General features: G+C 35.4%; 2 protein-coding genes across 2 annotated transcripts; both read left to right on the top strand.

The window, feature by feature from the left end:
* Positions 1–406: 406 nt before the first annotated feature.
* Positions 407–2,942, top strand: LOC124103155 (putative olfactory receptor 8G3). Its single transcript, XM_046459656.1, has 2 exons — positions 407–1,328; positions 2,872–2,942. Exons 1-2 carry the CDS (start codon positions 410–412, stop codon positions 2,940–2,942), a joined length of 990 nt encoding a protein of 329 aa, XP_046315612.1. The 5' UTR covers positions 407–409.
* Positions 2,943–12,208: 9,266 nt separating this feature from the next.
* LOC124103184 (olfactory receptor 8D2-like) lies at positions 12,209–13,144 on the top strand. Its single transcript, XM_046459696.1, has one exon. The coding sequence runs from the start codon at positions 12,209–12,211 to the stop codon at positions 13,142–13,144; it is 936 nt and encodes a 311-aa protein (XP_046315652.1).
* The last annotated feature ends 8,890 nt before the right edge of the window (positions 13,145–22,034 follow it).

The following is a 22,034-nucleotide window of genomic DNA, read 5'->3' as shown; positions in this document are numbered from 1 at the left end:
AGCATTTGCTATTTTTCCTTATTCTAAGTCAAATGGAAATTTGATCTTTGTGCTATTTGATACATCTGACATTAATAGAGTATATAGAATATAAAACAGAAAAACAGAGTTCTCAAAAACCACCTTCCTTCAAACATGTAAAAATTTTTTAAAAATGGTGCTCTTTCGAAAACTTACAAACTACTTTAATTTTAAAGTCTTTCATGTCAGTAATTCCTCTTTTGATCCAGCAGAAGCACTGTATAACTCAGAGAAACAGAAGCAAAAGATATTCTTGCATTACATTACCTCTAGTAATGGCTAAAATAATAACACCCATAGAATACCCCCAACACTCACACACATGCACACACACATAGATCATCAGGAAAGTTCACTAGTTTTCTCTTTTTGAAAATTTAACAGGATAATGGAGAATGGAAATCATTCCATAGTGACTGAGTTCATCCTGGCTGGATTAACAGACAAACCAGAGCTCCAGCTGCCCCTCTTTATTCTCTTCCTGGGAATCTATGTGCTCACAGTCATGGGGAACCTGGGCATGATCACTCTAATTTCACTCAGCTCTCACCTGCATACTCCCATGTATTATTTTCTCAGCAATCTGTCCTTCATTGACATGTGTCATTCCACTGTCATAACTCTCAAAATGCTGGTGAACTTTGTGATGAAGAAGAACATCATCTCCTACCCTGAATGCATGACTCAGCTCTACTTCTTCTCTGTTTTTGCCATCTCAGAGTGTCACATGTTGGCTGCAATGGCATATGACCGCTATGTTGCCATCTGTAGTCCCTTGCTCTACAGTGTCATCATGTCTCATCACCTCTGCTTCTGGCTCACAGCCGGAGTTTACATTTTGGGTATCATTGGGTCTACAATTCACACAGTCTTCATGTTGAGACTTTTCTTATGCAAGACTAATGTGATAAATCATTATTTCTGTGATCTCTTTCCACTGTTGGAGCTATCCTGTTCCAGCATCTACATCAATGAGTTATTGGTTCTTTTCTTAAGTGCCTTTAACATTTTGACTCCTGCCTTAACCATCCTTGGTTCCTACATCTTCATCATAGCCAGCATCCTGCGCATTCGCTCCACTGAGGGCAGAGCCAAAGCCTTCAGCACTTGCAGCTCCCACATCTCTGCTGTTGCTCTCTTCTTTGGATCTGCTGCATTCATGTACCTGCAGCCGTCAGCAGTCAGCTCCATGGACCAAGGAAAAGTGTCCTCTGTGTTTTATACAACTGTTGTGCCCGTGCTGAACCCCCTGATCTATAGCTTGAGGAATAAGGATGTCAAATCAGCCCTGAAGAAATGCTGGATAGGTGAGCATGTTCGTGAATAAAATCAATGTGTTATTATCATATAGAAATAGGTCTTCAGTTTGCCTAGCCTGTAATTCAATGGGTTTATGTTTTCAAGCTTTGAAATATTAGTCATGCTTTCCATACATTTCTTAGGTAACATATCTCCAAAATTACCCTCTATTACTCTGTCTTTAGACATATATTGTAGTAAGTCTATGTGAAGAAATATAAAGGATAAGATCAAAAGATACGTGAGGCTTCAAAGGGATGTGGCTTTATATTTTAATAATAGTAGAGTAGTGATGATGATGGTGGTGGACATAGTGGTAACATATGCTATTGAAATTTTATTAAATATCAAAAACTGTACCTATAATTTTAAATGGATACTTCATTGAATATTTACTGTAATTCTTCAGAGAAATGCTTATTTTTTTGGTACTAGTGATTGAACCCAGGTGCATTTAACCACTAAGCCATATCCCCAGCCCTTTTTATAGTTAATTTAGAGATAGGATCTTGCTACATTGCTTAGAGCCTTACTAAATTGCTAAGGCTAGCTTTTTACTTGTGATCCTCCTGACTCAGCTTCCACAGCTGCTAGGATTACAGATGTGCACCACTGCACCTAGCAATAATTCCCCTTTTCAACAAAAAATAATCAAATGTATGATATGTCGAGATCACTGTATTGTCTTGAGCAACTAATAAAAATAAATAAATAAATTGAAGCTCATTATTTGACTGGATACCCCAGGTCTCAAATAGAAAATTATTGAGCTTAGAGAGCTTGTTCCCAGACTTATGATGTTACTCGAAATGATACTTGGTCTACATAACTAATGGTGGGTCTAGAGCCTTTTAAGAATTCCTTTCTACATATCAAACATCCCCTATTTCTCTATATCACTGTTTCTGTCTTCCAGATAATTTCCATGATATTTTCACCTAATATAATGAAAATAATAAAAATACTTTGAGCCCATACTGATGAAAGAAAAATAGAACAAAACTATGAGTGCTCTGTTGCCATCTCTAGACCCTTGTTTACATATCTTGTTTACATATGAGATATGTTCAACATACCTCATTGGAACTCCTTTTCCCTGATTTTAGGGGTATTTAGTACATATGTGGTTTATTAGCTCAAAGTCTGTATGATTAGGGTTAATTTTTTCAAGTTTGATGTCATCAACCATTATTTCTGTACTTCATTATTTCTCCCTAAGTCTCTCTCAATTTAATACCTGTGTCAACAAATGGCTAATTTTATGTTTTGGTTCACTTAACATCATTGTCCAAATCCTAACCATCCTTAGCTGAATATCTTCATTATTGCCAGCATCCTCTTTGTTTGGCCCACTAGGGCATGGCCAAAGCCTGTACCTTCTGCAGCTCTCACATGCTGGTGCATGTGGTCTTTTTGGATCTGCATCTATCATTGTTTAGCTCTATGAATCAAGGAAATGGATATTATGTCCTTTATGCTAGTAATTTTCCCATGCTGAACCTCCTTCATTCTACAGCTTGAGGAATAAAGATGTTAAAGTTGCATGAAAAGAACAGAAAATCTTTATTATGAACAGAAGTAACAGAAGGGTGATTTATTCACACTGTCACCATATTTTCTGAGTGGATCTATTTCATCTTAGTGCATCTATCAACATTTTGGTGGGATTTTACTGCCATTTTTTATCCCCCCATGACCTTTTTATGCCATTTTCCATGTGAGCTTTTATCTTACAAGTATCACTAAGGCACAGATTAGAAGAAATACTAAGAATGATATGGACAAATAAACTAATTAAAAGCAACCCAATCACTTTACCTCTGTTCTGTGCTGTTGTTTTAAATTCATTTCAATTCTAAGCATAAAAATAAAAATATCATCTTCCAACGGTGATTACAAATGTTTTTAATCTCTCCATATAAAAAATATAACTGTATGGCAGTTGTAATCACTAGTTTGTTCGCAATTTTAGCCTGCCCTATGCCTCCATATATATAATTTGTTATTTACCATATTTTTTCTTACTGAAACGACCTAATCAGAACTTTAAAGTTTGAGTTTCAGATATGAACATGCTGTGCTTGTGTTATTCAACATACCCCCTGCATTGCCTTTGTTCTTCCAGTGTGTGTGTGCCTTCTTATTGTCCAATTGTGTTTGATTTTAGTCTCAGGAAGTCTCCTGTATATATAGTACATGATCACACCCACAGAACCTGAAACAATCCAGTAGATTCAAAAAATTTTTCTTGTTTCTTCTTATGAAATATTTATAGGAAAACCTTATAAACCATATATACATACCATATCCATTGATTAATATCCATAAATATCACATTAACAAAATAGCCATGTTTCACCTCTGCTATATTAAATTTGGAAGAATTGTTCAAGGATACAAAAGGTGATGGTGGTATTTTGATCTATTGGAATATTTACTATAACTATTATACCCCAGGATAATGAGTAAAAATTTGTACCAGAATCTGTCTTAGAAAAACGTAACTTTTAAGGCCATAGGATTTTAAAGTGACTTCCTCAGGAAATTCATCTTTGAAAGTCAACTTTGCCATGTTGTCCTTCTATGTTGTCTCAAAAAAATGGCTGTTTTTCATTTTAGATTGTACTGCTTATGACAATCATATGATCATTTGAATGTTTGTTCTTTATATTTCCCTTTGTTTCAGTGGATTTTAAGTACCAATTAGACAAGGATTCCTCTGCTTTCCCATGTCATGTTGTCTCAGTCAGCCTCTCATTTAAGCCGACATGAGGCATGGTTTTATCACTGTGATATCTGAGACCCAGCTTGCATTGAGGTTGTTTCACTTCAAATCTGACATGAGCTTTTCACTTTCACTCTGGAAATTTCTCCCCACTCCTGGTGCCCACGTTGTCTTTGTACATGTCAACCCATGAAATTCTTGTACCTCGGCTCTCAGGAGGAGGGGGCTTAATTGAATCCCCCTGGCCCATAGCAGCACCTCATGCCACATTGCAATGTTAACTTTTCTTTCCTCTAAAAATCTGTAGACACTATTTTTAAAAATCAACAGATTAAGGTACCACATTACACAATAATTTCAAGCATTTCAAGTAAATTCAGTTTTTAAAATATTGCAATTATTGTCTCAAAATTATGTTTATGAATATTTTGTATAAGAATGTTATGTATAAATTTATTTTCAAACAAATAACTTAATCTTCAGATGGACACAAAGCAATTTCTATAATACACACATTTTTATTTTTCCTCAATATTTCTCTTTTATTTCCAGAAGAAACAGAAGTCATCATCATTCATCAATTAGCTCCTTAAGAACTCCTGACATGTTTATGGCAATGTTGACCAGATGCTTTTATTTAGTTCTTTATTTAAAATCTTGCAAATTTCTGCAATTTTCTTTTCTTTTTGTGTTACTGGGCATTAAACTCAGGGCTTTGTGCATATGAGATAAATGTTCTATCACTGAGCTACACCCCAGCCCTATCATTCCTATCTTATGAGTAAATTATGATATTTAGTATGGTTAAATAAGATCAGTGAAAATAAAAACATGCAAATCTTGCATAGTTTATTTGGTTGCTAGGACTGTTGTAACAAACTGTTATACACTGAGTAAACAACTGAAACTTTTTTTTTTAAGTACTCAAGACTACAAATCTGGAATTAAGTATCAGATAGGGCCCTGAAGGAAACTTTGTTCTCTGACTCTTTCTTAGCTTCTGGAGATTATCCTTAATCCACCCTAGTTTTCTCTTTTTAAAATAATAATTATATGTTATGATAGTGATCATGATGTCACAATTACAGTAATTGTTATTGAGATGTTTTGTGTCTCATTATCCTGGGGTATAATAGTTATAGTAAATATTCCAATAGATCAAAATACCACCATCACCTTTTGTATCCTTGAACAATTCTTCCAAATTTAATATAGCAGAGGTGAAAAACATGGCTATTTCCCTGTAGGATGATATTGCTGTCCTTTTAATATCTTTATGCTATTTTTCTTTTATTTTTAGGTCAAATTGAAGCAATCTAAATCTTTCATATCTGTTCTGGTCAAAGGCAAAAAAGGTCTTTTTCTAACATAAACACAAACATAAATTGTAATAGATGATTGCAATCTTCTGCATGAAGATATCACACACAAAATTGTCTGATAAGTATATGAATCATGACAAGCAGTTTATCAGTCAACTGCTCTTAAGTCCCACAGATTCTTCTAAGTTACAGCATGTCCATGTGGTTCATGTTCATTTGTCCCATAATTTTCATGAGGAAATATCAATAATTTTCTCTGGTCATATATATGTATGTATACTAGAAATATTTAACTTACAAACAGTTGATTTTTCATATTAATTTTAACTTCAACATGATTTTTCTCTTATTTCATTTCTTTTTGTCTCTAGGCATTTAGTATCCTCTAAGTATAATTTTTAAATTGTGTTCAAGATATACAACATGTTATTTTGACATAAAATGACATAGTGAGATAATTATAATCAGGCAAATTAGCATAGCCATCCTCTCAGGTACATTATTTTTTTTTATTTGGAGCAGGTAAGAGAACCTGAAATATACTCTTTTAGCAGATTTTCCAGTATTAGTAGCTTCAGTTATATGTTTTCATCTATTTACCTATGTATACACAGACCCATGCATAAATATGCATCATGAAGTAATATTCACCTCTAAAGGAGGAGATTCTGAAATTTCAACGACATAGATGAACCTGGAGAACAAAATGGTAATAGACTTCAGTCTGACACAGAAACATGAATAGTGCATAACCTCACTTTTCTGACTTTAAATGGCATCCTAAATGCCTATCTACTATTTCTTCTCAATTCAAACCATCCTACATATTATTGTCAAATCAGTACACATTGGATAAACTCTGTTTTATTTTTCTAGTATAAAACTTGTGTTGTCTTCCATTTATCATATATATTAATTTCTTATTGTTTCTGTAAAAAAATCTATAATAAAATTAGTGGCTGGAAACAACATGGATTTATTATCAAACAGCTGGGTAGGTCAGAAGTCCAACATGAGTCTCAGTCAGTCAGAGTCAAAGTGCTGACAGAGCTGATCCTTTCTGGAGTCCTTGACTTTGTCGACTTCGAGAGGCTGCTGGGGTTGCTTGGTTTGCGTCTCACCTCCACAACACTCCAACCTCTTGCCTCTGTTGTTCTTGCCTCCCTTCTATTGGACGCTTCAGTTACATGTGGCCTACCCAGGTAACCCAGAAAATCCTCTCTCTCAATACCCTTAAAATATGTACACACCAAAGCCTCTTTAACTATTTTCTAAAATATTCACAGTTTCTAGAATTGAGACCTGGACATTTTTGTGATAACATTCAGTCTACCAATGTCCGTGCTCTGGCTCCCAAAGATTCATTTCTGTTCAACATGTAAAATATACTCACACTTTTACATGATTCCCTAAAATTCAGAAACCCATTGCAGCATGAAATCAATCTAAAATGCCATTAATTTTCATATCATATCAAAAGTCCTAAATATCATTAACTAAATCATTTGAATATCATGTATGAAAATCTGAATGTCATTCATTTTCAAGAAAACTTTCTCTCCATTTATCGATCTGGGGAACTATAAAAAAAATTGTTCACTCTCACAACACAATATGGTGATGCTGGTTTAAAAAATTCACACTCAACACAGCACCAACACTCTGTCTCACTCATCATACATGATTCTGTAAAACGATAAGGGTCTCCGTCCATCTTCCATGCAATTCCCCTTCTCCCTCCCTTTCCCTCCCACCTCTCTTCCCTATTTAGTGATAATCTTCTCCTCATGCTCTTCCTCCCTACCCATTTTGAGTCACCCCCCTTATATCAGAGAAGACATTCAGCATTTGATTTTTAGGGATTGGTTAACTTTACTTAGCATAATCTGCTCTAATGTCATCCATTTCTCTGAAAATGTCATGATCTTGTTATTTCTTAGTGCTGAGTAATATTCCATTGTGTATAAATGCCACATTTTTTATCCATTCATCCATTGAAGGGCATCTAGGTTGATTCCACAGTCTAGCTATTGTGAATTGTGCTGCTATAAACATCGATGTGGCTGTGTCCCTGTAGTATGCTGTTTTTAGGTCTTTTGGGTATAGTCCAAGAGGAATTGCTGATTTTATTGTGCAGCATAGTAGTCAAGCCTTACTTATTTATACTGTTTTTCTCAGAGATCCCAATATGTACTGTCTATATAATTTTTTAGATTCATTCACTTCCTTGATTGACATTTAATTCAAACACCTATTTTTAACAACATAAGATTATAAGAAATAAGAGGAAATGCAGAAGCTAATAGCTGATTACTAACCACTTCCTTCAACTATAAAAACTAGGAAGCATTCTTTAGATCAACAAGAGACTAAAACTTAAATATTATCTCAGTTTTCTCAATCCAAATATCACAATTCTTATAGAATAATTAAAAACAGATAAGACTTTTAAATTTTTTAATTTGTTCTAATTAGTTATTCATGGCAGTAGAATGCATTTTAACACATCATACATAAATGGAGTATTTCTCATTCTTCTGGTCATACATGATGTAGAGTTACAATGGTTGTGTAATCATACATGCACACAGAGTAATAAAGTCTGATTAATTCTACTATCATTTCTAACACCACACCCCCTTCCCTCCCTTCATTCCCTTCTAATCCAAAGTACATCTATTCTTTACTAGCTACCCCCATCTTATTATGAATTAGCATCCACATATCAGAGACAACATTTGGCCTTTGGTTCTTTAGGGTTGGCTTATTTTGCTTAGCATAATATTCTCCAGCTCCATCCATTTACCAGCAAATGCTATAATTTCATTCTTATTTAAGACTGACTAATATTCCATTATATACAACATATATGCATATATGTGTGTGTGTATTATATATATATATATATATATATATATATATATATATATATTTTCACATATATGTGTGTGTATTTGTTTATTTATTTATTTATTTATTGAAGAACACCTACTTTGGTTCCATAGTTTAGCTATTGTGAATTGAACTGCTATAAACATTGATGTGGCCACGTCACTGTAGTATGCTGATTTTAAGTCCTTTGGATATAAATCGAGGAGTAGAATAACTACAGTAGAATAACTGCAGTCTGTTTCGTGACAGCCAGGAACCAACTTACTTCTCCTCCTGATCTTGAGCAGACCATGCTCTCACCTGCTTTCCCATTTATATCTCTGGTTGAGGCTATTTGCTCCTTTGGGAAGAACTCAAGTAAATCAAAGAGCAAATTCAGAAACTATTTTATAAATTAATAACAAAACAAATAAAATAATTACTCAGAGTCACATAGTGGTTTAAAACTTGCAGATGTTGATACAGTTTGTCCTCAAAATACTCTTCTTATTGATGAGGAAATAGACTCAGGGGTAAATGACCTGTCCTGTTACACAGACCCTACACCAGGGAGAACAGTCCTGCTTTCATCCGATTTCCAAACAAGAAGCCTATGTCATCGTTCAGTAATAGGGGATAGGATGTGAAATGAACAAATATTTCATTCAGATGAAATTCATACAGATATTTTATAACATTTGTTTGGGATAATTTAATGAATATTGGAAGATCTCCTTTCCATTGCATTTGAATCCCTTGAAAAGGTAGTCCTCATTCACTACACAGAAGATTAAATTTATTAACTCTATTCTCTTGCCTAAAATGCCATCTTTATCAGAGTCCAAAGGGACAACTGCAATGGCATTTGAGATTCTGATATCTAGTGAATATAATTTAATTGTATCCCTTGAAAAAAAATACTTCCACAAAATGAGAACCCTGGGATTTCTTTGACAACTGTATTCTATATTTTATAGCACTCAGGAGGTTGGTATAGGCAAATTTTTACTAAATACAATCTTTCCACTGGGAAAAATAACAGATCAATACCTACTTTACATAATTGTATATTTTAAAAGTAGGAATTTATAAGAAGGATTGTTCATCTATGTTAAGTCATAATCATCTATGTTCATCTACAAATTTGTTCATCTATGTTAAATTAAAAAAGTAAAACTCTAAATTTCATTTTTATTCTAATGAGGCTCACATATAATTATATATATATATATATATATATATATATATATATATATATATATATATAATTTCATTTACATACTGACAATTCTGTGGGTAACTTGTAAGATCCAAATAAACTGCATGTACTCTCACATTCATGAATTGCTGATGTACAAACAACCAGATACTTTTCTTGGAAATGCATTTATATTTCTCAAGGTGAATAGCAAGAAGCACTTTACTTACAGTATTGTTGTTTTACAAAGCTTTAAAGGCAGTAGAATTGTAGGTCACCAAACATGGGTAAAATCTGGTGGAAAATCAAAGCAGTACCTTCTTATAGGAGACCACATCACATATGGTCACCTGTGCTGAAGGAAAGCATAGACCCATGCAAATAGTAACCAATTATTTTCACTTTCTTTTGATGAAATAACATTTTATTTTCAGTGAAATCTTACATATGGAAATACTTTATTTTTAGTGATTTTCAAAGTGACTCAACTACTAAATTACTTTGATAGGAAATTTAAATATTGCAATTCATGTTCCCCTAACTTTCTAAATTGAAGATATTGGAAATAAATAAATGTTCTTTTGACAATGATTCAGGGCAATGACAGTTATGCAAATTGGCTATTTTATGTATTTAGGTGCATTTTTCCCTGTCCCAACTTTCTGGAGATTTAGATAGCTCGGCTATTTGAGGATTTTTTTTTTTTTTAAATTCTGGACTTTTCTGCCACCCTCAATTTTGTTTAAAATCTTTGTCTGCCTACCCTTTTCAAATTTGGTGTCTTCATTCTGCTCTCTTTCAGGTATGCTAAATGATTTCCTAACAAAAATGGTGATATAGTTTTAAGAAATATCCAATTTAGGCTGGTAAATTAAAGAACATTAATAAATGGATAATGTGATGCTTATAATTGATTTCTTAAAGGTGCTTTACTTACATTCAGTTGTTTTGTAAAAATGAGATTGTAAGTCACTGAATAAATATCGGCACTTAAATTATGTATTCCTGCCCATCTGTGGGTTCCTCAATATGCTGGGCACTATCAAAGCATAAACTAATGTGTTTTATTTACTCTGGCAGATCAGCAATTTTTGTCTTCAAATCAGCAGGAACGTTTTTTAGTCAGAGAGATAAGATTACTGAGGTTCTGTTTTGTGGATTAGTCTTCCTAATGGAAAGGATTTTTATATTATCTGAGATTACAAAATGAAATTTAGTGCTATTTGAGCTTAGCAAAAACTATGGTACCCAATAAATAGGTCTGAACCCCAAATGCTTCATCTCTGTCTCTACTAACTTTCACAGTGTGTTGATTTCTCTGTGAGCATCACAAATGTTGTGTCCATCTGAACAATTCATTGAAAAACTTCACACTCTTCATGTGATGATGGTCCAATTTCTTGGGCATTATCAATGGGGCTGCATGGTGTTTCATTCTGGCAACTCTGATTCTCTTTCTCTTAGTGTATTAGCTAATTTCCTGAATTTAGAGATTTGGATCTCTTCTTGTTTTCTTGGAGATAACATCCCACCTAATTCATCCTTTAAATCGACATATATATTGAATACAATTAACATGCTGTAAAGTTATATAGTAAAAATATATTGCAACGAATTTCACAATTTTTATGTTGTGATCATGAAAAATATTTTGTTGTGAAAAATAAAAGCAAAGTAATGTATTCTTTTGTGTATGGAATTTTTTTCTTCATTAGTATTTTTTTTAATTTTGGAAAAATAAAATTTAAAGCCATATCTTGGTCCTGATTCTTAATGTTTCTCTCTTCAATGTCATGAATTCAAATAATACTTTATATTATTCAAATGTCACAAAGAAAACTATAAATCTTGACTCTTTATGCAATATACAATTTTTATATTGAAGTTTAGGAAAAACAAATTTGGTGAACAATAAGACCTATAACTCTGATATAAATTTTTGAAAGAAATGTCAGTGAGACTTTATTTTGAAAGATGGATGGGAGTGCAGGTGCAGGGCAGATGTAATGATTTCTTGATGGTTAACGTGTTTCACCTGAATGCTAACACTACTTTTTGCTGTTTCTGTAAAAGAAAGATCTAAATTATAGTCAAAGATGGCCTATGGCCCTGCAATTTTATCAATCCAATTTCCCATGAAAGGGAAAATGTCCTGGCCTCCTCAGATTTTCCTTTCAGAAATTGGATGTAAGAGAATGAGTATCAGAAGGGATTAGAGCCATTTCTATAAGTTCTTTTCTATATTCATGATCTCTACAGAGACATCTTCATGTTCCACAGTCCCCAGTTTTAGAGAATGACAAGTATGCTGGCTGATTCATGGAGGTCGTGGAGAACCGAAATAGACAGTTCTCACAGCTAGATCTGAAGCCATGAGCTCATGATGTCAGAAGGTTCTATTAGCATATGCTCAGACAAAGAGGGTAAGATGTCTTATTTTAATAATACGAACAAAAAACTCCTTTATGGAAAGTTTGTGGTTTTTCTCAACGTGTAGTCATTAGAGCTTAAGCCTGGGAACCAAATGAAGTGACATTGACTTCAAGAGGAGTTTTCAGCATGGTTGGGTTTGGGTGGAATCCTGGCTCTGGGTTTCATTTGGAGTCTTTGTCCTTGAGGTTTTAAGAGGTCCTTGGTAAGGATGAAGTCATGTTATCCATGAGGGTGTCAGAAATGCAGTCCACCAAGAGTATGAAATTCTGCTTTGGAAATCAGAAAATAAGCTTAATGTCCCTCTTTTATCTCTTTTAACAGATACAATTTTGTAAGAAAATGGCTACTTCAAATCTGTCTTCAGGGACTGATTTTATCCTTGAAGGGTTAACAAAACTCCCAGAGCTCCAGTTGCCACTCTTCCTCCTGTTTCTTGGAATATATGTGGTCACAGTTGTGTGGAACCTGGGAATGATCCTGTTAATTGCCATTAGTTCTCAACTTCACTCTCCAATGTATTACTTTCTCAGTCATTTGTCCTTCATTGATCTCTGCTACTCCTCTGCCATTACCCCTAAGATGCTGGTGAACTTTGTATCAGAGAGGAACAACATCTCCTTTCCAGAGTGCATGACTCAGCTTTATATGTTCATTTCTTTGGCCATTGCAGAAGGTTATCTTCTAACAGCCATGGCATATGACCGTTATGTTGCTATCTGTAGCCCACTGCTTTACAACATTGTCATGTCCCACAAGGTCTGCTCCATCATGATGTCTGTGGTGTACTCGCTGGGTTTGTTTGGGGCCACAGTCCACACTTCCCGCATGTCAATGCTGTCCTTCTGTGGGTCTCATATTGTCAGTCATTACTTTTGTGATATTCTGCCCTTGCTGACTTTATCTTGCTCCAGCACCCATATCAGTAAGATACTGCTGTTTATTATTGGAGGAGTTAATACACTAGGTCCTACTCTTGCCATTCTCGTCTCTTATGCTTTCATCCTCTCTAGCATCCTCCATATTCGCTCCACTGAGGGCCGGTCCAAAGCCTTCGGCACCTGTAGCTCCCATCTCATGGCTGTGGGCATCTTTTTTGGGTCTATAACATTCATGTATTTCAAGCCTCCTTCCAGCAATACTATGGACCAGGAGAAGGTGTCCTCTGTGTTCTACACCACGGTGATTCCCATGCTGAACCCCCTGATCTACAGTCTCAGAAACAAGGATGTGAAGAATGCACTGAGAAGGGTGGTTGGGGGGAGGCAGTCATCCTGATGAAGTGGGTACTCATAGGGATCAAGAAGAAACGAACCAGATGAAATGGTGTCAGAGGATTTTTGACATTTCTTTCTGTTTTCCAAAGAGAAAGCCTTCTTATTTAAAAAATACAGTCTATGCTTGAAATGACTGAGATTTTTAATATTATTGAGCAATTCAGTTTTCTGATATTTTTCAAAGAAATAGGAGTTAGCAGTAGAGGGAAGACAAATAAACATTAAGATTTTTATGATTATAAAAACAATATTTTTTTTTTCTGTTGGAAATCTGGATGGATGTAGTTCCTTGGGAAGGACAGTCTGAGATAAAATCATGTATCAGTGAGTTTATGTGCTAAATTAGTTGGTAATCCAGTTTCCATTGAATTCAAAGTACTACTTTCTATGTGGTGTTTTATCTAGCATGAAGAGGCATTGCACAGAAGTATCTGGCTTAGTCATCTTGAGGGAATAGTTAGCCTTTATCATGACATTTCTTTAAAAAGAGATTAAATTTGATTACTATATAATTTTTTTTTCCAGTTTAGACTCATTTTAACAAAATTGTCAAGCTGCAGACTATAGGACTTAAGTTAAACATTATAGAGACTGTAAGACAACAGTCCAGATGATCAACGGAAAATGTATTCTTCCTTTTAAGTGAGTGAAACATTTATTTCAGTGGTTAGTTTCAGTCTCCAGACAAGTGTGACTACAGGAGACCTTTTCATGTTTTACCACTCTATCCTTTTCTTACCTCTCACAATTCCATACTATAACCATGTTTGTGTTGGATGAGACCCTATTCTGCCTCCAGTCTCAGCTGGTCAGTCTCTTGACCTGCACATGGCTTAAACCTATGTATGTGGAAGAGTAGAAAGCTCTTCCATGTAAGTAGCTAATAATGAATCATAGTCTTGGACTCATTAGATTCCAAAATAATCTGGCATAAAATTTTCCACCAATGTAGTGTCTCCAAACAAGATATTTATTCTCATACAATTCTAGAGGTCAGATTTAAAAATAGTCTTAATAGCCCAAATCAAGGTTTCAGTTAGGCCTCATTTCTTCTATGTGGTATGTTTTAGATATGAGGTATCCCCACAAAGCTCATGTGTTAGACAATTCAATTTAGCAGAAGAGAAATGGTTGGGTTATGAGAACCTTAACCTAATCAGTGGATTACTCCACTGATGAGAATAAACTAGGTAGTAACTATAGGCAGGTAGGTTGTGACTGGAGAGATAGGTCACTGGGGGCATACCTTGGGATTTATATTTTGTCCCTGGTGAGCGGAGCTGTCAATCTCTGCTTCCTGATTGCCATGCTGCTTTCCTTGGCTAAGCCCTTCTACCATGATGTTCTGCCTCACCTTGGGCCCAGAGCTATGGAGTAGCCATCTGTTGACGCAGACCTCTGAAACTGTGAGCCAAAATAAACTTGTCCTCCTCTACATTGTTCCTGTCTGGTGTTTTGGTCACAGTAATGAAAAAGCTGTCAACATCATGGAGAATCCAGGGGAGAATCCATGCTTTTCCTTGTCTAGCTTCCTGGGGCTGCTGGCTGCCTTAGCTTGTATCTGTTCCACTCCAATTTCTGCTCTGCGGTCTCTACTATCTCTTATCAGTATACATTTAATTGCATGTAAGGCCCAACTGAATAACATCTGATGATCTCCCCATATCAGGATCCTTACATGTCACATGTGCAAAAAGTCTTTCTTTCCCTTGTTTTCCATATAAAGTAAAGTTCAAACATTCACAGGCATTGGGACACTGGCATGGATATCCTTAGGGAGACTTTTTTTTTTAGTCTACCAATGGGTCTTCAGGGACACAAGGACCTCTGAGATCAATTTAAAAGTTACAAATTCTCTCTGGGATTTTTAGAGTATTGACTGGGCAGTATCACAGGAAAACAATTATAAAATTCTATTGGTCCTAAAACCACAAAGCATTACTTCAACTCTTTTAAGATATATGTTCAAATGTTAAAAGGGAGCATGTGCTCAGTCCAAGTTATTATCAGTATCTGTCATTATATAAAAATGGTATCTTTCTTTGATTTATATTCTACATCTTAGAGACTAGGGTTAAATACGTTCATAGCCCATCGATACCTGTCATTTATAACCAACACCAGTACCATGACCACTACAATGATTTCTCTTCTTTATGTTTTTGAAACTGTTTTTTCCCCTGATATTAACTAGAAGTGGAGACCTTTCTAAGTTTTCTGAACTTCTTTACTTTAGTCAAATACATTCTTACCTGGAGAAAGGCAGAATAGGTCCTATGTGCTTCCTGTGTGCTATTTTCAGGCAACAAATCTACCTTCATCATCATCTATACACAGAACGATTTTGTCCAGAAAACTATCCACATAAATGAGAGGAGAAAATAGTATTAATGGTAGAGTACTACTTCTGGGTTTTCTTTGGGGTAAATGTTGGAGTTTATTAAAGTACCTTAATTTCTATATTGTATGTGGTATTATATATTACATGTTTGTATAACTTCCCTGTGAAAGCTGCAGATATGAAAATTAAAATTCAATAGATTTAACTTGACCACCAATCATAAGTATAAAACAAAGAGTATACATGAGTCTCCTATGTGTCCATCCAGGGTCCTTTCTATCTTTTCATCAAGAATAATTATTGGCATGAAATTCTGAATTAAACAACAATTGGACCATAAAGATTGCCTTTCTGCTTTTTGTGTAAATTTCCTTATCATAAAGTTATAGCACTAAGAAATTTTTAAATTATATATTGAATTCTGTCATTTTATACATGAATAATCTAAGTTTCAGAGTCTTGATGATTTTTTTTGATAAAATTAGTATTATATTTGTGAGGTGCTTACACCAATATCTACTACATAGTAAGCATCTACATAATATTGCCAAAAGTAATAATATAAAGAACAATTATTATATTTTTGGGGGGGAGATTTGAACCTTTAACTACTAAGTAAGTCGAGTTCTGAGTCAATTATGTTAATATAGATTTATGTGTAAAATTCATTAGAGATTCTTGGATGCTTTTTAATCAATTTCCTTAAAAAATGCAGTTCTTTGCTGAAATCCTGGTATTTGTGATTGGCAGGCACAAAATATCAGAAGGATATATTTCTCACTTGTCACAAATGGGAAGAACCTTAGGCAAGTGAAATGAGGAAAAGTTGATGAAAGCCACTAGAATCAATGAATGAAAGAAATTTCAGTCACAGGTGATATTATAGGAGGAGAGGCAGAATAGTGATTGGGTACTAATAATTAAAGTTTGATTCAAAGCGAAGGAGTCCATGGACAATTTTTCTAAGGGTCCTAGAAATTTTCTGACCCAAGCCCTTGGATGGGAAGAGAAATAGAATATTTTTTCCTATGTTCATCATTCTGTCCTATATTAACCACTCTAATTTTCAGAATTTGGATTTTCCAAGAGACCAAAATTTCAATAAGGAACTAAGTTTTCCTAATATATGCTTTGCTAACTAAATCATCCAGCCACAATACACAAATAAATAAGCAAACAACAAAATATATGATTATCTACATTGGCAACATATAAAATGAGAGAATATTTGGGATCTTAAAAACATTTTAAAAGGATAGCATCTTCAACAAATGGTGCTGGGAAAACTGGAAATCCATATGCAACAAAATGAAACTGAATCCCTTTCTCTCGCCATGCACAAAAGTGAATTCAAAATGGATCAAGGAGCTTGATATCAAATCAGAGACACGCCGTCTGATAGAAGAAAAAGTTGGCTACGATCTACAGTCGGTGGGGTCGGGCTCCAAATTCCTCAATAGGACACCCATAGCACAAAAGTTAATAACTAGAATCAACAAATGGGACTTACTCAAACTAAAAAGTTTTTTCTCAGCAAAAGAAACAATAAGAGAGGTAAATAGAGAGCCTACATCCTGGGAACAAATCTTTATTCCTCACACTTCAGATAGAGCCCTAATATCCAGAGTATACAAAGAACTCAAAAAATTAGACAATAAGAGAACAAACAACCCAATCAACAAATGGGCCAAGGACCTGAACAGACACTTCTCAGAGGAGGACATACAATCAATCAACAAGTACATGAAAAAATGCTCACCATCTCTAGCAGTCAGAGAAATGCAAATCAAAACCACCCTAAGATACCATCTCACTCCAGTTAGATTGGCAGCCATTATGAAGTCAAACAACAACAAGTGCTGGCGAGGATGTGGGGAAAAGGGTACACTTGTACATTGCTGGTGGGACTGCAAATTGGTGCAGCCAATTTGGAAAGCAGTATGGAGATTTCTTGGAAAGCTGGGAATGGAGCCACCATTTGACCCAGCTATTCCCCTTCTCGGTCTATTCCCTAAAGACCTAAAAAGAGCATGCTACAGGGACACTGCTACATCGATGTTCATAGCAGCACAATTCACTATAGCAAGACTGTGGAACCAACCTAGATGCCCTTCAATAGATGAATGGATAAAAAAATGTGGCATTTATACACAATGGAGTATTACTCTGCATTAAAAAATGACAAAATCATAGAATTTACAGGGAAATGGATGGCATTAGAGCAGATTATGCTAAGTGAAGCTAGCCAATCCCTAAAAAACAAATGCCAAATGTCTTCTTTGATATAAGGAGAGTAACTAAGAACAGAGTAGGGTCGAAGAGCATGAGAAGAAGATTAACATTAAACAGGGATGAGAGGTGGGAGGGAAAGGGAGAGAGAAGGGAAATTGCATGGAAATGGAAGGAGACCCTCAGAGTTATACAAAAGTACATACAAGAGGAAGTGAGGGGAAAGGGAAAAATAATATAAGGGGGACAAATGAATGTCGGTAGAGGGGGCAGAGAGAGAAGAGGGGAGGGGAGGGGAGGGGAGGGGGGATAGTAGAGGATAGGAAAGGCAGCAGAACACAACAGACACTAGTATGGCAATATGTAAATCAATGGATGTGTAACTGATGTGATTCTGCAATCTGTCTATGGGGTAAAAATGGGAGCTCATAACCCACTTGAATCAAAGTGTGAAATATGATATATCAAGAACTATGTAATGTTTTGAACAGCCAACAATAAAAAATTAAAAAAAAAGGTAAGCAAGACAACCTCAAAGAAGAAAAGTCTTTAAATTGAATAAACCCTGCTTTAGGAAAATTTCATATTACTCTTATCCTCTCTCCCATTTTTTTTAACCAATTGATGAACTATTTAGTCAAAACCTAGGAACTGACTTCTGATTCACTTTGGGAATCATTGTCCTGAATTCTCCACATTACAGAATCCTCATCAACAACTTGAGAATATGAAATCTGGAAATTTTTTCACCACTCTTGAGACAGGTATCAACAGAGGCTACAAAGCATAATAAGATGACTTTTGCAGAGGGTTATTAAATACTGATCACTCTGTTAATCTTGGGCTCTGTAAGTCTTGGGGGACGTATATGTGTATGAGTGTGTTTGATCTTTCTAATGAGCTCCCTAAGCTCGCTAAAACTCCCATTAAAAGTGCTTTTCATACCACCTTTATGCTTTTCAGACTGGAAAAGCTAAGTGTTATTTGCTTCAGGGTTTCTACTATTGGATAAATAATTTGATGTTTTATTTTTAGTCAACCAATAATTCTGTCTTTAACATATAAACGTGTGCATCAGGCAGTAGGAAAGGATTGCTTTTTGTCAGCCATAAGAGGGATCTGCGGGCTGGGGTCATGGCTCAGAGGCAGAACACGCACCTAGCATGCGTGAGGGACTGGGTTCAATCCTCAGAACCACATAAAGTAAAATAAAGACACTGTGTCCACCTATAACTAAAAAATAAAAATATTACACAAAGTGAGCAATTTCTAAGAATATCAGTCTCTGTGCAGGATCCAGGTAAGTGTCTAGCTTTTTTATGGCAACAGTGTCATGTCTAATAGGAGGACATTTGGAGACAGTAACAGTACCACCCCCATACAACATTTAGCTTTACTTGGGAACATTCTTTCTATCATACTCTCCAGTTGGTCATGTCCTTCTAATAACTTTTCTAGCAATCCTGCCTTGTCACATCTTTATGACTTGGGTCACAGAATCTGTGGGAATGATTCCAGGTATAAATGTAAGCAACATTGATGCAAGCGTCTCCCCGGGTTTCCATGACTCTGAACTGTTTGCTTCCCTGAAATCCTCTGGTTTTTGCATTCATTGGTATTTCTTGTCTTGTTGAGAACCAGTCTTCACATAGAAGTCTCCAAGAGATAAAAATAACAAAGGAAGACATGATCCCAAGTAGAGTGTTCATTTTTTCACAGAATGTTAAACATATTTCTAACTTCTTGTTTATCTTGAATGAATATTGTTTAGACAATAGGAAACAAAAATTATCCACTCATCCCAAGTAGCCTTTGTTCATTGCTACTAGTCTTTCATGCCTTTATATTGTATTGTATTGCTAGAAAATCAATCTTTGAAAGGAATATCCTTGATGTCCCATCTTCTCCAAAAGAGCCCAACATTTTTAATCTGCCTCAAAATTTTCGATACAGAGACACAAATGTTTAAAAGCCTGGCCAACCACAAATGTTTAACATATTTTTATCATTCAAAGCAAGATGAAGGACCTGGCATGAACAGGAGACCTGAGTCCATCTTCTTACCAAGATGGCATTTCCATCTCCCCATATTATGTGCCTTTCTATATTTAATCATATTTTAAAAAAAAATGTACCACATTAAATTTTGATTAGTGCTCTTAGATAACAAATCTTTACATTTATTATTCTAGTTGATCATAACAATCTGAAAAAAATAAAAGGTATTCTAATTCTCACTTCACAATTTAGATGAGAGATTTACAGCAAATAGCTTTCCTAATGTTGCAGGCTGCTCAGCAGAGCAGTCAGCCCTTGAACTTAAGGCTCTCCTGACAACAAAACCTTCATGTTGCTTTGCTGGGAAGAATACCAGTTCACCTTGTTAAGCTCTTTTACAAATTTTTGTTATCAAGTAGGTATGGGAAGCACTGAGCTCAGAATTAGGCAGATTACTTTCCAGTTGCACTATTTATGGTATTTAATGTTCACATGTTCACTGTGAACTTTCATGCAGGTACATGGAAACACGTGAAAATGCAAGCACTCCTTTTTTGTTTGTTACTAATCTTTACAGAGCATCATGGACATTGTCTGGAAAATGTAGCTCACAACTATGGACAAAGTGTCTTAGTGTGTATCCTTTAGGATACTATGGGAAAATGTTCTTTCAGCTATTTTTTATGTTTACTATTCTCTTGCATAGTTTCTTCCAAAGCCAGAAATATCTCTTTTCCTCTTTCTGTACTTTCTTCTCACCTCAATCAGTTATAGATATAAATATGAGATGCAGAAATTTGTGCTTGATCTCTGCTATTCCTGCTCTGAGCCCCCTTCAGGATGAGAAGTGTTCTCAGACTGCTCACCATGCATGAGCCCTAAGTCCTTTTGTTCCCCATCATCTAGAATCTCCCTTTCCCAGAAAGTGCTTTGAAATCTGGTCTATTGTATAGTATCTAAAAATGTTCACATTTCCTTGTAGGCTGTCATCCTCTCAGTTTTGTGACAAGTTAAAAAACGAAGATATGAAGACATTAATCCATATGTGAAGTAAACTGGGTCAATGAGGGACTCTGGTACTCTTACTTTTTGGACTATAGTTCTGACTCTACATTACTTTATGCCTATAACTTTTAACCATGAAAATAAGGACATAAATTGTAAACAGTATTTCAGGGGATTTTGAAATATTATATAAAATATAGAAAGCATGTGAAAGTAATATGCAATCAGTGAGAAAGGAAAAGAAGGAGAAAGGAAGGACAGGAAGAGGAAGATGATAATCATTATTCTCTCTAGTTCCCTTTTCTAAATTAAAAAAGACAGAATAACTGGTACCCTAACAACACATACACTCAATCAAACTGTTTCCTTCAGGGACCCAATTAATGTTGGAAGAATGTGAACCAACTCACTGCTTCTTCTGGGAAGAACACAGACTCTTATTTCTTCAAGTCCATGGCCTTAACACCCATGGGTACTGAGCACAGGAAAATTCAAGGTTTACACCAATAGCAACATTCTTTCAGGAACCCAAGCATCATCTTTTTCTGCCATGTAAAAGCTTCTCAGTGGGGCATAGGTATCTTGTAAATAAGGGGATAGCTGTTCACTGCTAAGGTTGCAGCCAACTGAATATTCTGGGAATCTTGAGGTCTGAGAAGATTCATGAGCTAAGCAACTGTCCTTCACTGCTGAGTGCAGTGGTGAAGCCCTTTTCCTGTTATTCTTTGCCAGCTCAGTGGAGAGCAAACAGGTGCTTCAGGAGCACTTTCACTTCTTCAGCACGGGTGTCCTGGACCGTTAGAGGGATTTTCACCCAGGTAGTGATAATTAGATGTGTTATACACAACTTCAAGGTCATCTTCACTCCAACTGCAAGTTAGAGAATATTTTCAATGCTGTGTCTAAGGTTTCATTCTTTCCTTGTTTGCAGATGTAATGGGAGATGTTTGGCCTCAGAATGTGAGAGAATTGGGAACAATGAGACAGTGATTAGAATCATCCATTATTTTTTCTACTGTCAGTACATAACTATCAGTAATTCTCCCCATACAGCATGATTTTAATTTGCTGCCAATTTAGGACAAAGGTTTCTGAGTCAGTCCACTAACACATTTTATGATCTAAACTCTGGATCAACTTGGAGGAAGTACAGGGTGATTTAGGGAGATTGGGCACAGACATGGGAATCTCTGACAATGAAAATTGTGACTTAGTCTTTCTGTCCTTGTTAACTTTCTTGTGCAGGTTTTGCTTCATTTGAAAGGGGAATGATGGTGCTCTTTAATATAATTCTCAATTTTCATTTCTACAGAAATCT

Source organism: Marmota monax, unplaced genomic scaffold (assembly GCF_021218885.2).
Source record: "Marmota monax isolate L192 unplaced genomic scaffold, Marmota_monax_Labrador192_F-V1.1 WCK01_AAM20220418_F8-fsc00409, whole genome shotgun sequence".
Lineage (NCBI taxonomy): Eukaryota > Metazoa > Chordata > Mammalia > Rodentia > Sciuridae > Marmota > Marmota monax.
Note: the sequence above shows the minus strand (reverse complement) of the source record. Positions and strands in the feature narration are given on the sequence as shown.

Coding starts and splice junctions, on each gene's coding strand:
- LOC124103155 (XM_046459656.1), top strand. CDS start 410: ATGGAGAATGGAAATCATTCCATAGTGACTGAGTTCATCCTGGCTGGA. Junction 1,329..2,871: donor CCTGAAGAAATGCTGGATAG/GTGAGCATGTTC, acceptor TTGCATGAAAAG/AACAGAAAATCTTTATTATG.
- LOC124103184 (XM_046459696.1), top strand. CDS start 12,209: ATGGCTACTTCAAATCTGTCTTCAGGGACTGATTTTATCCTTGAAGGG.